This window comes from Nerophis ophidion, linkage group LG01 (assembly GCF_033978795.1).
Source record: "Nerophis ophidion isolate RoL-2023_Sa linkage group LG01, RoL_Noph_v1.0, whole genome shotgun sequence".
Classification (NCBI taxonomy): domain Eukaryota; kingdom Metazoa; phylum Chordata; class Actinopteri; order Syngnathiformes; family Syngnathidae; genus Nerophis; species Nerophis ophidion.
The window spans coordinates 8,823,705-8,838,701 of NC_084611.1; the positions used below are offsets into that span (position 1 = coordinate 8,823,705).

General features: G+C 43.1%; 1 protein-coding gene across 11 annotated transcripts in view; it reads left to right on the top strand.

Annotated features, from left to right (window-relative positions):
* LOC133549733 (coiled-coil domain-containing protein 158-like) overlaps nt 1-14,997 on the top strand; it is a 100,301-nt gene that overhangs the window by 62,193 nt on the left and 23,111 nt on the right. For 8 of the 11 annotated variants that reach the window (XR_009806169.1, XR_009806173.1, XR_009806172.1 and 5 more), the window contains 4 exons: nt 2,063-2,116; nt 4,605-4,654; nt 4,839-4,994; nt 12,995-13,067. Coding sequence is in view for 1 of the 11 variants with exons in the window: in XM_061895477.1 (XP_061751461.1) it covers nt 2,063-2,116; nt 4,605-4,654; nt 4,839-4,960 (226 nt within the window). In the remaining 10 variants the exon portion in view is untranslated. Of the gene's footprint in view, nt 1-2,062; nt 2,117-4,604; nt 4,655-4,838; nt 4,995-8,456; nt 8,571-12,994; nt 13,598-14,997 lie in introns of those variants that run through there. The other 3 variants (XR_009806153.1, XM_061895477.1, XR_009806168.1) reach the window with 3 other exon arrangements.

Here is a 14,997-nt window from a genome sequence, read left to right on the forward strand (position 1 = left end):
TGTTCTAGAATGTAACCTAAGTAGGTGACCTCATCTTTCCTGGTGATAACAATGTCACCCACTTTAATAGTGAAGTCACTGACTTACTTAAGGTTGATTTGGGACCCAAATAGGATGGATTCCGTTTTACTTAAGTTTATAGCTAGCTTATTGTCAGCGAGCCAAGGTGCAAATACTACAGAGTTCGACATTTTTTTTCCACCTGTGACTTGTCCTTGCCGGATACCAGCAGGGCCGAGTCATCCGCAAACGGGAACAATTCACAGTCGCATGCTGATCACATGTCGTTTACGTGTATTAGGAACAGTAATATTCTGCCTTGGGGGACTCCACAGCTTACTGATGGGGGTGGGGGGGGGGACACGGTGCCGTTCACCTCTGCCACCTGTTTCCTCCCCGCCAAGGAAGATTGCATCCAGCTTGATGAAGTTTTACCAAATGTACATAGGGTCAGGGTATATGGCGGCTCCTAGTGGCCACTTAGGCCCAGAGGTGGGTAGAGTAGCCAGAAATTGTACTCAAGTAAGAGTACAGTTACTTTAGAGATGTATTACTCAAGTAAAAGCAAGGAGTAGTCACCCAAATATTTACTTGAGTAAAAGTAAAAAGTATGTTGTGGAAAAACTACTCAAGTACTGAGTTACTGATGAGTAACCTGTTTGTTTAATGATTACGGCAACAAATAATGCACAAAAATATAAAAATAGCAATGAGCAAATTCATAGCCAGGAATATCTCTTAAGTAACTAAAACAATAATATATATTAAATAATAGTACATTAAAATAAAATTAAAAATGGCACATTGAGCCACAATAACTTAACAGCACTATAGCCTCAGTAGGCATTCATTGATTTGATTGATTGATTGATTGATTAAAACTTGTATTAGTAGATTGCACAGTACAGTACATATTCCGTACAATTGACCACTAAATGGTAACACCCCAATAAGTTTTTCAACGTTTATCAATTACTTAATGAATGACCAAGTCGAGGTGATCTACCTCATATATACATATACATACACACACATATTATATATATATACATACATTTATATATACAGTATATCATTTATTTTTATTTATTTTGCCGTTTTTGTTCACATGTTGAAGGTGTTTTAATGAATATACATGCATGTTTAACATATATATATTCCTATCTTTCATGAAGACAAGAATATAAGTTGGTGTATTACCTGATTCTGATGACTTGCATTGATTGGAATCAGACGTCCACGTTTTCAAATGGAGGAGAAAAAAAGTTCCTCTTTTCTGTCTGATACCACATGAAAGTCGTTGGTTTTTGGCATCTTATTTGTCCAGCTTTCATATTCGTTTTTATACACTTTACAAGAAATACATTGGCGGCAAACTCCGTAGCTTGCTAGCTTGTTTGCGCTGGCTTTCGGAGACTCTTATTTTGTTAGCGCAGGCGCGATGGAGCGGCGCTTTTATTGTGAAGACAGGAACTGTGCGATCAGTCTTTAGGCTTTTGACGGGAAGTACGGTTGAAATAAAAAGCGTCTTTTTTGTCCTTTACACTTTTAATTGATTGGTTGATTGAAACTTTTATTATTTGATTGCACAGTACAGCACATATTCCGTACAATTGACCACTAAATGGTAACACCCCAATACGTTTTTCAACTCGTTTAAGTCGGGTCATGTGACCGCCTGGCTCTGTTTGATTGGTCCAACGTCACCAGTGACTGCATGTGATTGGTGAAACGCAGGCATGCGTAGTTCCTACTTTGAAGCTCTGTCATTAACCAAAACAAACATTAATAGATCGATATAAAAAAGTAGCGAGCAGCAAGCTGAATGTAGATAAATGGAACGGAGTAAAAGTAGCGTTTCTTCTCTAATAATATACTCAAGTAAAAGTATGTTGCATAAAAACTACTCGTAGAAGTACAATTTATCCCAAAAGTTACTCAAGTAAATGTAGCGCGTTACTACCCACCTCTGCTTAGGCCACATATAGGGAGTCATGCTTCTGCATGACATTAGCCTTGTGCAACTTATTGTTCTCACTCATCGTGTTTTATTGTTTTGCAGCATCGAGGAGGTCAAGGCCCACAAAGCAGCTCACAGACCAAAAACGTACCACGGGTAAAAGCAACCTTTTCTCAGCCTTAAAGGCCTACTGAAATGCGATTTTCCTATTCAAACGGGGATAGCAGCTCCATTCTGTGTCACACTTGACCATTTCGCGATATTGCCATATTTTTGTTGAAAGGATTTAGTAGAAAACATCGACGATAAAGTTCGCAACTTTTTGGTGCTGATAAAAAAAGCCTTGCCTGTACCGGAAGTAGCAGACGATATGCGCGTGACGTCACGCTTTGTGGGGCTCCTCACATCTGAACATTGTTTACAATCATGGCCACCATCAGCAAAAGCGATTCGGACCAAAAAAGTGACGATTTCCCCATTAATTTGAGCGAGGATGAAAGATTCGTGGATGAGGAAAGTGAGAGTGAAGGACTAGAAGGGGAAAAAAAGGACGAGAGGGCAGTGGGAGCGATTCAGATAGGGAAGATGCTGCGAGAGGCGCCTTGGCAGCCGTGGGGGTGGCAGGACCACTCGGCCAAGCCCAACCGCAACAAGGAATAGAGCAGGGGTCGGGAACCTTTTTGGCCGAGAGAGCCATGAAAGCCAAATATTTTAAAATGTATTTCCGTTGGAGCCATATAACATTTTTCAACACTGAATACAACTAAATTTGTGCATTTTTAAGTATGACCAACATTTGGGGCGGCATAGCTCGGTTGGTAGAGTGGCCATCCCAGCAACTTGAGGGTTGCAGGTTCGATTCCCGCTTGTGCCATCCTAGTTACTGTCGTTGTGTCCTTGGGCAAGACACTTTACCCACCTGCTCCCAGTGCCACCCACACTGGTTTAAATGTAACTTAGATATTGGGTTTCACTATGTAAAGCGCTTTGAGTCACTTGAGAAAAGCGCTCCAAGGTTTCTCATAGTCAGCATTGTCACTGGCGTCCCACTGAATGTGAATTCTCCCTGCCCACTGGGTGTGAGTTTTCCTTGCCCTTTTGTGGGTTCTTCCGAGGATGTTGTAGTCGTAATGATTTGTGCAGTCCTTTGAGACATTTGTGATTTGGGGCTATATAAATAAACATTGATTGATTGATTGATCATCATTCAGTGGGACGCCAGTGACAATGCTGACTATGAGAAACCTTGGAGAGGACCTCAGATGTGGGCAACCCCCCCCCTCTAGGGGACCGAAAGCAATGGATGTCGAGCGGGTCTAACATGATACTGTGAAAGTTCAATCCATAGTGGCTCCAAGACAGCAGTGAGAGTCCCGTCCACAGGAAACCATCTCAAGCGGATCAGCAGCGTAGAGATGTCCCCAACCGATACAGGCGAGCGGTCCATCCTGGGTCCCGACGAGCGGTCCATCCTGGGTCTCGACTCTGGACAGTCAGTACTTCATCCATGGTCATCGGACCGGACCCCCTCCACAAGGGAGGGGGGGACATAGGAGAAAGAAAAGAAGCGGCAGATCAACTGGTCTAAAAAGGAGGTCTATTTAAAGGCTAGAGTATACAGATGAGTTTTAAGATGAGACTTAAATGCTTCTACTGAGGTAGCATCTCGAACTGTTACCGGGAGGGCATTCCAGAGTACTGGAGCCCGAAATGAAAAAGCTCTATAGCCCGCAGACTTTTTTTGAGCTCTAGGAATCACTAATAAGCCGGAGTCCTTTGAAGGCAGATTTCTTGCCGGGACATATGGTACAATACAATCGGCAAGATAGGATGGAGCTAGACCGTGTAGTATTTTATACGTAAGTAGTAAAACCTTAAAGTCACATCTTAAGTGCACAGGAAGCCAGTGCAGGTGAGCCAGTACAGGTATATATGTATGTATATATGTATATAAAGGTATATACAGTACAGGCGTAATGTGATCAAACTTTCTTGTTCTTGTCAAAAGTCTAGCAGCCGCATTTTGTACCAACTGTAATCTTTTAATGCTAGACATGGGGAGACCCCAAAATAATACGTTACAGTAATCGAGACGAGACGTAACAAACGGATGGATAATGATCTCGGCGTCTTTAGTGGACAAAATGGAGCGAATTTAACGATATTACGGAGATGAAAGAAGGCCGTTTTAGTAACACTTTTAATGTGTGACTCAAAGGAGAGAGTTGGGCCGAAGATAATACCCAGATTTTATACAGAGTCACCTTGTTTTATTATTTGGTTGTCAAATGTTAAAGTTGTATTATTAAATAGAGGTCGGTGTCTAGCAGGACCGATAATCAGCATTTCCGTTTTTTTGGCATTAAGTTGCAAAAAGTTAGCGGACATCCATTGTTTAATTTCATTAAGACACGCTTCCAACTGACTACAGTCCGGCGTGTTGGTCAGCTTTAGGGGCATGTAGAGTTGGGTGTCATCAGCATAACAGTGAAAGCTAATACCGTATTTGCGTATGATGTCACCTAGCGGCAGCATGTAGATGCTGAAGAGTAAACTATCAGACTGCGTGGTCGGTAGTAGTGGGTTTCAGTAGGCCTTTAAACCGGCGCCGCCGTGTTCAAATTGTGACAATCTGTGCTTGCAGCGAGCCTCATTCCCCCAAGAAGACGGCCGAGCCGGGACCACTGGGAGACAGTGAGTGCTAAATCATTTTTTTAATGCAATCAATCATTTGTCCTGGCATCGACAACTTCCTAGAACAAGTCTTTGCTGATTAATATCAAACCTGAATAAAATAATCATTCTTATTTCATTACACAACCATAAAGGAAAAAAAAAAAAAAGATAGCCTGTTAACTCGCACATTCTGACTCCTCAGGTCACATGCGGTCAGCTTTGGCGAGTGCAACGAAGAACACTCTCTCCCCCCCGCGCCGACTGTTGTCGGGCCGCCGGTCACCTGTGCACGCTCTGCTGACCTCTGACCCTGCACACAGCTGACCCACACAACAACAGCAGTCTTGAAAATGGCTCAGTGAGTGTTAAAAAGTGGACATAAGTTATGGACTTTGGCACTTTAATGCAAGGAATATCATATCATATCATAAACGCTCGGTTATGAATGCGTGAAATGTGATAGTGGCGCTGTGCTATTTTTAAAAATACATACATTACTCAAAGATCCTGTATGTGAGAGGAGTGCTATGCTGCTCTTTGCAATAAACTACAAACATGAATTACCATAAATTGATTAACGTGGACCCCGACTTAAACAAGTTGAAAAACTTATTGGGGTGTTACCATTTAGTGGTCAATTGTACGGAATATGTACTGTACTGTGCAAACTACTAATAAAAAGTATCAATCAATCAATCAAACATGCTGGCCAATGATTCTCAACAGGGGCGCTCTGCTCTTTTTAGGAACCTACTGCAAAATGAGCCACGGAGTTAGCCTAAAGCAGTAGCATGTTTACAGAAAAATGATAACACCTAGCACGTGTGCTAACGATAGCATAATAACAGTCGGCATGTTTCGAATACCAAGTTATTCGACTCAAAGGTATATGGCTGCGGAATTACAAAAAAAAAAAAGTGTAATTGGTAGAAAAAGTTAGCATGCTAGCATGTTATCATTTGCATGCTAATAGGTAACAAGTGTCACACACCAAGTTTAATGACCCTGGGTGAAACAGTTGCAAAACTAGCTAAAACAAGTTAGCATGCTAATGTTAGCATGCTAGCGCACTAACATGAGCATGAGAATAGTTAGCTCGTGTCACATACCAAGTTTTGAGGGCACTATAGCTCGGTTGGTAGAGCGGCCATGCCAGCAACTTGAGGGTTCCAGGTTTGATCCCCGCTTCCGCCATCCTAGTCACTTCCGTTGTGTCCTTGAGCAAGACACTTTACCCACCTGCTCCCAGTGCCACCCACACTGGTTTAAATGTAACTTAGATATTGGGTTTCACTATGTAAAGCGCTTTGAGTCACTAGAGAAAAGCGCTATATAAATATACTTCACTTCAACTTTTTCGCTCCAGAGGGCCCACTCAAAAATTGACCCTGATTTAGTGATCTTACTCTTCATTTGAATCATATTCAAGAATGATATCTAACCTACTTACAGTTTAACACAGGGGTGTCAAACTCAAATACAGAGTGGGCCAACATTTTAAACAGAACAAAACCACGGGCCGAGGTTGAACAAAATTAACCTTTAAATAAGGACCCAAACAAGTTTTGCATTAAATATTGAACAAGCAAGGCTTACATAACTTTAGTGACATGCAAAATCCAGTTTCAAATAATAATAATAATAATAATTAAAAGAATATCAATGGCATATCAAATAAAATGTAAGTAAACATTTTATGTCTTTTTTTTCTATTTGCAATCTCCAAAGGCTAATAATAAATTTGAAAATAAAATAATAATAATGAATGAACCAAACATTCAAGCCTTGAAGTAGCAAGAGAAAATGCGTGAATAAAACGTTAATTATTGCTCAGTTTGCTGGAAGTTTCCCGGAAGAGTTAGTGCTGCAAGGGTTTTGGGGTATTTGTTCTGTTGTGTTACGGTGCGGGTGTTCCCCCCGAAATGTGTTTGTCATTCTTGTTTGGTGTGGGTTCACAGTGTGGCGCATATTTGTAACAGTCAGGGGCGTCACCAGACCTAATACTGTACTGGGGCACACCTGGGGCACAAATAATTCATGTGAGCGTGCAAAGCGCAAACATTTTTAGCACTTATTTATCATAAAAAAAATACATAAATAGTGCTTTAAACTATGAAATCATATCAGATGATGTTGTATGGATCTTTGATTAACCACCTGAAATTAACTCATGCATTTGACCTACTTGTGCACTTTTTTACTCCAGACTTCTAAACTGCTACTGGTAAAAGCAGAAAGGAAGAGCAATGAATCTTTTTGAAATATAGTACTGGTTATCCTTTCTTTTTCTTGCTGAAATCTGGTGACTTTTCCTCATCTAGGGTCATGAACTGCTGTGTAAATCTGGACACTTTGTTGTGTAGTGGAATGTTTGTGCAGAGTTTGTATAAAAAGATGATGTTGCGGGTCATTTTGACCCAGGCGCTTTAATGTGGGTAAATAGCTGTTCAGATCCAAAAATAAACATGTCTCCTTGATGTACGTTTTACTTTGATGTACAATTGTTTGTATTTTGATTGTCTCTGAGACCCAGAGCCAGGTGTGTGAAGAGAGGGAACTTTCTCACACTTGTCCTTGTCTCCTCAGATGTCATCCTTCTGGAGCTTATTTTGGGTGAGTTTGTCAAAGAGATGACATGAGAACAGTGACAAGGACAAGTTTGAGAAAGTTCCCTCTCTTCACACACCTGGCTCTGGGTCTCTGAGGCAATCAAAATACAAACAATTGTACATCAAAGTAAAAAGTACATCAATTTTACTGTTTTAATTGATTTTCCCCTTTAAAATAGTTTTTAATCATATTTGTTTTTATATTGTTTTTATATTTATTTATTTTTTGTTTTTATTCAGTCATTGGTGGAGCATAATATATATATATATATATATATATATATATATATATATACTTTTTTTATTTTATTTTATTTATTTTATTTTATTTTTTTTACAATTGTTTTTAACATGGCTGTGCAGCACTTTGGAAACGTTATTGTTGTTTAAATGTGCTATATAAATAAAGTGGATTGGATTGGATTGCAAGAGACTTGTTTATTTTGGCTATTTACCCACATTAAAGCGCCTTGAGTCAAAATGACCCGCAACATCATCTTTGTAGACAAACTCTGCAAGACATTCCACTACACAACAAAGTGTCCAGATTTTACACACCAGTTCATGACCCTAGATGAGGAAAAGTCACCAAATTTCAGCAAGAAAAAGAAAGGATAACCAGTACTTTGATAAACACAAAAACTGAAATGGGTCAAATTGACCCTCAACATAATAGAAGGGTTAAATAAATTAATTGGCATTTTCCACAACTCCAATAAATTTGGAGTTTTTAGAATTTGTCGACAGGAGCTGTATCATCTTGATACATATTGATGATGACCCACCCTGCTATACTTCTGATTGGCCCTGAGTTTTTTTCGCCTGACCAATCAGAAAGGAGGGGCCGTCTAAGCGTACACGCCCCCAACGTGCCAGAACAAAGACCTCACGCAAAAAGACTTGGATTTTTGGCACTAACGTGACGCCATAGTTAAAGTATGATTGTCACACACACACTAAATGTGGCGAAAAAAAATTCTGCATTTGACCCATCACCCTTGATCACCCCCTGGGAGGTGAGGGGAGCAGTGAGCAGCAGCGGTAGATTTAAGTCGGGGTCCACGTTAAATGTGGTCCAAACAATGGTCAAGTATCACGACCGCCTCCTGAAGAAATGTAAATAAAGCACTGTTATATTTCAGTAGGGTCAGTTGGATTTGTTGTCATTCTTGAGGGTCTCCAATGGTCTGACTAAAGTTTTCTTTCAACAGATGTTTCGTGTTTTGGTCTTGCTCTTCCTCGGCTCTTCGGCAAGCGTAGGGGGGGGATTGAGACATGTTTGTGCACATGTCTGGGTCGACCACAACCAGGAACTCGTCACACAAGTGAGGAAATCAAACATCTCAGCTTGCGGCAATAATTACACTGCCGGCTACTACAGTACATATTTACCATGATTGTGTTGTTTTTGCCTAGACTGACCATACGTCCTCTTTTGTGGGGCTGTCCGGGTGGGGTTTCTTAAATGCCTCAAATGTCCGGTATTTTGAGTTAGGGTAGCATGTATTTTAAATGTACGTCCAGGGTTAAGAAGGGATTAAAAAAAAACAAATTGTGACGGTGTGGCATGCAGGAGCATTTGTGAGGGAGGAGCAGAGACAGAAGGAGGGAGAGAGTTATGATAAACGCATGTGTCGCCAGGCTCTGATTTTTATCCATAGATTTATATACATCCATCCATTTTCTGCCGCTTGTCTCTTTTTGGGGTCGCTGGAGCCTATCTCAGCTGCATTCGGGCGGAAGGCGAAGTACACCCTGGACAAGTCACCTTCCTAATACATCCATCCATTTTCTACCGCTTGTCCCTTTTGGGGTCACGGGACTGCTGGAGCCTATCTCAGTTGCATTCAGGCAGAGGGCGGGGTACACCCTGGACAAGTCACCACTCATATACATCCATCCATTTCCTACCGCTTGTCCCTTTTGGGGTTGCGGGGGGGTCGCTGGAGCCTATCTCAGCTGCATTCAGGCGGAAGGCGGGGTACACCCTGGACAATTCACCCCCTTATACATACAATCCATCCATCCATCCATTTTCTACCGCTTGTCCTTTTTGGGGTCACGGGACTGCTGGAGCCTATCTCAGTTGCATTCAGGCAGAGGGCGGGGTACACCCTGGACAAGTCACCACTCTTATACATCCATCCATTTCCTACCGCTTGTCCCTTTTGGGGTTGCGGGGGGGTCGCTGGAGCCTATCTCAGCTGCATTCAGGCGGAAGGCGGGGTACACCCTGGACAATTCACCCCCTTATACATACAATCCATCCATCCATCCATTTTCTACCGCTTGTCCTTTTTGGGGTCACGGGACTGCTGGAGCCTATCTCAGTTACATTCAGGCAGAGGGCGGGGTACACCCTGGACAAGTCACCACTCTTATACATCCATCCATTTCCTACCGCTTGTCCCTTTTGGGGTTGCGAGGGGGGTCGCTGGAGCCTATCTCAGCTGCATTTGGGCGGAAGGCGGGGTACACCTTGGACAAGTCACCTCCCTAATACATCCATCCATCCATTTTCTACCGCTTGTCCCTTTTGGGGTCACGGGACTGCTGGAGCCTATCTCAGTTGCATTCAGGCAGAGGGCGGGGTACACCCTGGACAAGTCACCACTCATATACATCCATCCATTTCCTACCGCTTGTCCCTTTTGGGGTTGCGGGGGGGTCGCTGGAGCCTATCTCAGCTGCATTCAGGCGGAAGGCGGGGTACACCCTGGACAATTCACCCCCTTATACATACAATCCATCCATCCATCCATTTTCTACCGCTTGTCCTTTTTGGGGTCACGGGACTGCTGGAGCCTATCTCAGTCTCATTCAGGCAGAGGGCGGGGTACACCCTGGACAAGTCACCACTCTTATACATCCATCCATTTCCTACCGCTTGTCCCTTTTGGGGTTGCGAGGGGGGTCGCTGGAGCCTATCTCAGCTGCATTTGGGCAAAAGGGACCCTGGACAAGTCACCCCCCTTATACATCCATCCATCCATCTATCCATCCATGTTCTACCGCTTGTCCCTTTTTGGAGTCGCGGGAATGCTGGAGCCTATCTCAGTTGCATTCAGGCGGAAGGCGGGGTACACCCTGGACAAGTCACCACTCATATACATCCATCCATTTCCTACCGCTTGTCCCTTTTGGGGTTGCGGGGGGGTCGCTGGAGCCTATCTCAGCTGCATTCAGGCAGAAGGCGGGGTACACCCTGGACAATTCACCCCCTTATACATACAATCCATCCATCCATCCATTTTCTACCGCTTGTCCTTTTTGGGGTAACGGGACTGCTGGAGCCTATCTCAGTTGCATTCAGGCAGAGGGCGGGGTACACCCTGGACAAGTCACAACTCTTATACATCCATCCATTTCCTACCGCTTGTCCCTTTTGGGGTTGCGAGGGGGGTCGCTGGAGCCTATCTCAGCTGCATTTGGGCAAAAGGGACCCTGGACAAGTCACCCCCCTTATACATCCATCCATCCATCTATCCATCCATGTTCTACCGCTTGTCCCTTTTTGGAGTCGCGAGAATGCTGGAGCCTATCTCAGTTGCATTCAGGCGGAAGGCGGGGTACACCCTGGACAAGTCACCACTCATATACATCCATCCATTTCCTACCGCTTGTCCCTTTTGGGGTTGCGAGGGGGGTCGCTGGAGCCTATCTCAGCTGCATTTGGGCAAAAGGGACCCTGGACAAGTCACCCCCCTTATACATCCATCCATCCATCCATCCATCCATGTTCTACCGCTTGTCCCTTTTTGGAGTCGCGGGAATGCTGGAGCCTATCTCAGTTGCATTCAGGCGGAAGGCGGGGTACACCCTGGACAAGTTACCACTCTTATAAATCCAATCCATCCATCCATTTTCTAATGCTTGTCCCCTTTTTGGGGTTGCGGGGGGTTGCTGGAGCCTATCTCAGCTGCATTCTGGCGGAAGGAGGGGTACACCCTGGACAAGTCACCCCCCTAATACAGCCATCCATCCATTTTCTACCGCTTGTCCCTTTTTGTAGTCGCGGGAATGCTGGAGCCTATCTCAGTTGCATTCAGACGGAAGGTGGGGTACACCCTGGACAAGGTACCACTCTTATACATCCACCCATCCATCCATTTCCTACCGCTTGTCCCTTTTGGGATTGCAGGGGTTTGCTGGAGCCTATCTCAGCTGCATTCTGGCGGAAGGAGGGGTACACCCTGGACAAGTCACCCCCCTAATACATCCATCCAATTTTCCTACCGCATGTCCCTTTTTGTAGTCGCGGGAATGCTGGAGCCTATCTCAGTTGCATTCAGACGGAAGGTGGGGTACACCCTGGACAAGGTACCACTCTTATACATCCATCCAATTTTCCTACCGCATGTCCCTTTTTGTAGTCGCGGGAATGCTGGAGCCTATCTCAGTTGCATTCAGACGGAAGGTGGGGTACACCCTGGACAAGGTACCACTCTTATACATCCACCCATCCATCCATTTCCTACCGCTTGTCCCTTTTGGGATTGCAGGGGTTTGCTGGAGCCTATCTCAGCTGCATTCTGGCGGAAGGAGGGGTACACCCTGGACAAGTCACCCCCCTAATACAGCCATCCATCCATTTTCTACCACTTGTCCCTTTTGGGGTCGCAGGAGGTCGCTGGAGCCTATCTCAGCTGCATTCAGGCAGAAGGCGGCGTACACCCTGGACAAGTTGCTCCCCTTATAGAGGATATTCATCATTATTGGGAAATTGAAAATGTTTCTAGAAGACACTAGCTTCAATTTTGATTTACAAGGCTAACTTCCATCAAGTACACTCATGTGAACGACGTTTGGTGTTTAATGTTGAGGAACAAAACGGGAGGAAGTTCCATCAATATGATGTGACCACCAGGAGTTGGCGTATTTGAGCGCGTCACCTTTTCGGAACAGGAAGAGCATTTGTGTTTCTTCCTCGCCGAGGAAGTAGCTGCCTTGTAGTTGTTTTGTCTACTGTATAGCTGTTTTTATCTGTAGGTTTTTCCAGTTGGACGTTGTAGGCCGTGTAGCTTATTATTACTCTCTGATTTAAAAAAAAAGAAAAAAAAAAGAAACATACAACTGGAACCTCCAAAGTCAAACAACTGACTCCAGAGTTGCTCTTAATTCAAAACTACGTTTAGTTAATTATGTGGTTTGGATAATCATAAAAAAAATGTTTTATTGTGGTGATATTTTAACTGGCGTTCAAGTGTAAAAATAAGTATCATTGAGTGGTCAGCATTTTCTCATCTTCCTGATGCATGCCACGTTATTATTAAAGTTGTAAAATGTACTCGATGTTCCATTACCGGTATTAATCATAAACTGCGGTAAAACTCCCGATGTTTACTATTACCTCTCAAAATACTATGATTGATGTCACCACATGACCATTGCTGGAGAAATACTATACAGAAACACATTTACCCACTAATGAGCATTGAAACACCTCAACAGTGTACAAAACGGGGTTTTTTCTGGCGCAATTAATACATATTTTATGTAGTACTGTCGAAATAAGAACAACAAAAAACATGTCTGGAGGGGGGCGTGGTCTGCGGGCCTGCCGCGGAGCAGGGTGTGTAAGCACCGGCTTCGAAGCCAGCGGCAGGTGAGTAGATTGCCCAGCTGGGACTTGTAATCTAATCATTTGTCGCCTTTATTAGCCGCAGCCTGTTTGTTTGTAATTAAAGTGTGTGTATCAAAGGTCAGTGAGTTTCTGGGTTTCTGACAGACCATTGCATCTTTCTTCCAGCGCTGCACCGATGTTTCCGGATTCTGTGTCATGGGGAAGGCAAAAGAATTGTCAAAGGGATCTGCGAGAAAAGGTAATTGAACTGCATTAAACTGGAAAGGGGTATGAAAATATATTCAAGGAATTGAGAATGCCAATCAGCTGTGTTCAAACGCTGATTAAGAAGTGGAAAATGAGGGATTCAGGTTAGATTTCAGCCACACCCGCCAGGAAAATTGTTCGAGATGCAAAGAAAAATCCACAAATAACTTCAGCTGAAATACAGGACTCTCTGAAAAATGGTGGTGTGGCTGTTCCAAGATGCACAATAAGGAGGCACTTCAAAGAAAAATGGGCTGCATGGTCAAAACTCACTGACCTTTTATACACACACATGCATTACACACAAACAGGTCACAGGTGAGGACTGGAACCTTGATTCGCCATTCAGACCTGTTTTTGTCCACTTTGTGCATGTTATCAAATCAAAGTCACTGGGGCATGGAAACTTTTGATCAGGGTCATTTGGGTACTTTCTTTTACCTATTGGATTTAAAAAGGATTTTGTGTTATCATTCATTTTTTCCGAAAAATGGCCAAGAAATCGTAAATTCTCTTAGGGTATGTAGACTTATGAGCTATACTGTTTCCAGAAAGCATTGATATTGTGTATCAGATCATTTGAGTGTGATCATTTACACAAACCCTGTTTCCATATGAGTTGGGAAATTGTGTTGATGTAAATATAAACGGAATACAATGATTTGCAATTTTTTTCAAGCCATATTCAGTTGAATAAGCTACAAAGACAACATATTTGATGTTCAAACTGATAAAACATTTTTTTTTGGGGGCGAATAATCATTAACTTTAGAATTTGATGCCAGAAACACATGACAAAGAAGTTGGGAAAGGTGGCAATAAATACTGATAAAGTTGAGGAATGCTCATCAAACACTTATTTGGAACATCTTACAGGTGTGCAGGCTAATTGGGAACAGGTGGGTGCCATGATTGGGTATAAAAGCAGCTTCCATGAAATGCTAAGTCATTCACAAACAAGGATGGGGCGAGGGTCACCAATTTGTAAGCAAATTGTCGAACAGTTTTAGAACAACTTTTCTCAACGAGCTACTGCAAGGAATTTAGGGATTTTACCATCTACGGTCCGTAAAATCCTCAAAAAGTTCAGAGAATCTGGAGAAATAACTGCACGTAAGCGATGATATTACGGACTTTTGATGCCTCAGGCGGTACTGCATCAAAAACCGACATCAGTGTGTAAAGGATATCACCACATGGGCTCAGGAACACTTCATTTCAGTTACAGGGCCCGGGCTAACACCGATTTTTTTAAATTGTATTTTAATCTTCAATTTTTTTCTCCCCCCCCCTTGTATACCTGTATCTCATCTTTTTTTGTAAGGGGCGCCGGAAGCCGGCAGACCCGTCAGCAATCTTGTTCTGTCTCCCTTTAATGTTTGTCTGATCTTGAATGGGATTGTGCTGAAAATTGTAATTTTCCTGACGGAATAAATAAAGAACTATCTAATCTAATAAAACCACTGTCAGTAACTACAGTTGGTCGCTACATCTGTAAGTGCAAGTTAAAACTCTACTATGCAAAGCGAAAGCCACTTATCAACAACACCCAAGAAAGCCGCCGGCTTCACTGGGCCCGAGCTCATCTAAGATGGACTGATGCAAAGTGGAAAAGTGGTCTGTGTTCATACGAGTCCACATTTCAAATTATATTTGGAAACTTTCTACGTGCTGTCCTCCAGAACAAAGAGGAAAATAACCATCCGGATTGTTATAGGCGCAAAGTTCAAAAACCAGCATCTGTGATGGTATGGGGGTGCATTAGTGCCCAAGGCACGGGTAACTTACACATCTGTGAAGGCACCATTAATGCTGAAAGGTCCATACAGGTTTTGGAACAACATATGTTGTCATCCAAGCAATGTTATCATGGACGCCCCTGCTTATTTCAGCAAAACAATGCCAAGCCACTTGTTAGAACA